The following is a 1540-nucleotide window of genomic DNA, read 5'->3' as shown; positions in this document are numbered from 1 at the left end:
CAGGCCGGTCGTCGGCAGCCGCCTCCGGTTCCATTCTTCCCGGAAGTGCATGAGGAGGTTACTAAGTCTTGGAAGGCACCTTTTTCTGCCCGAAACAGACTTGGTGCCTCCTCCGTCCTCACCACCCTTGACGGTGGGACGGCCCAAGGGTATGTGGACATCCCCCCCGTGGAGCGGGCTATTGCCATGCAGCTCTGCCCGCAAAGCAGGTAGACCTGTTTGCCTCCCCGGACACGTCCCATTGCCAGTTGTTTTACTCCCTGGCCAAGGGGACCCTCGGTACGGACGCACTGGCGTGCAGCTGTCCTCGGGGCCTACGCAAATATATAAAAGGAAAAAAAAAAAATCCCAATTCGTCAGTCACGACTGACGTAACGTCTCCGTTCCCTCCTTCAGGGAACGAGGGTTACACAAGTAACCGAGACGTTTGTCATGAAGATAAAAATGTTCCATTTTCCTGTGCAAAATATACTTTTTTATATTTTTAAAATTTTTTCATTCAGTTTGATTTTGGGGTGAAATATGACCCAGCCAGGTTTTGGGAGATTTACTAATCAATACTTAAGGGTCAACCGTTATCGAGAACATTAGATTGGTATATGAAATAAACAGTAAATGAAATACTCACCCCGTTGGCTTTGCTCAAGGCCTGAAAGTAAATGCTGTAGCTTTTGGCTGGTGACAGGGGTGCGTTCCAGTAGCCATTATAAGTCTTGTTGTCTCCTATAGTAAAGGGCTGTACTACAGCAAGGCTAACAGGGGGGAGTTCAGCAGCAAAATAGTGAGGTGAATTCAAGATGGAGGCGTTTCTGAAGCTAACAGGAATGGAGAAACACTCCAACACATCAGTGGCTCGGCGAACTTTCTGCTTTCGTTTCTCTTGAACCACCACTTGATAAGCACTAGAGGGGGAAAAAAGATTAATTAGTGTACTAAATATCAAAACCAATGTACCTAATATGTCATTATTGTAGTTCTCGGATGAGGCCTCACAAAAATTGAGGAAGAGGCTCAATTCCAATACATTTTTATTTAAGTCGACATGAAGCAAGTTTACAATCATTTTGATTTCTGTAATGTGAGGAAAACATCATATTCAGTGAGAAAACAGTAGGACGGGGCTTAATTATTCTACTGGGAATTATAATAACAACCTTTTTTCTTAAGTACAACAAGCACTGATGAATAGTGCTCATAACTATAAAACTAGCCTAATGTATTAGGAAATGTAAAAAGTGTCAATTTTAATATTTAAGCACACACCGTAAAAAAATCGGTGACATTTACAGTAAAATACCGCCAGCTGTGGTTGCCAGAACTTCACCGTAAAAAATATGGTAGCAGCATTTTACATTTTAGGTTTTACAGACTTATCTTAAATTCACAATAAAATACCGTATATCATTAACTGATCTAATGTTAATAAACCAACATATTGAAGTACTAATATCTGTTTTGAACCATTGTAATGCACCGATAACCACCAAAAACTGGTGGTGATGAGAAAGTCACATGATGAACCAAAGCTCATCACAAACAG

General features: G+C 41.7%; 1 protein-coding gene across 1 annotated transcript in view; it reads right to left on the bottom strand.

Moving 5' to 3' along the window:
- The window catches only part of LOC107708049 (receptor-type tyrosine-protein phosphatase T-like), a 259431-nt gene that overhangs the window by 94303 nt on the left and 163588 nt on the right, over positions 1-1540 (bottom strand). Inside the window, exon 12 of the mRNA XM_016512197.1 lies at positions 629-902. Within this exon, the coding sequence (XP_016367683.1) occupies positions 629-902 (274 nt within the window). The remainder of the gene's footprint in view (positions 1-628; positions 903-1540) is intronic.

Source organism: Sinocyclocheilus rhinocerous, unplaced genomic scaffold, assembly GCF_001515625.1.
Source record: "Sinocyclocheilus rhinocerous isolate Xijiao unplaced genomic scaffold, SAMN03320098_v1.1 scaffold113, whole genome shotgun sequence".
Taxonomy (NCBI): domain Eukaryota; kingdom Metazoa; phylum Chordata; class Actinopteri; order Cypriniformes; family Cyprinidae; genus Sinocyclocheilus; species Sinocyclocheilus rhinocerous.
This window is presented reverse-complemented; position numbering and strand designations above follow the sequence as displayed.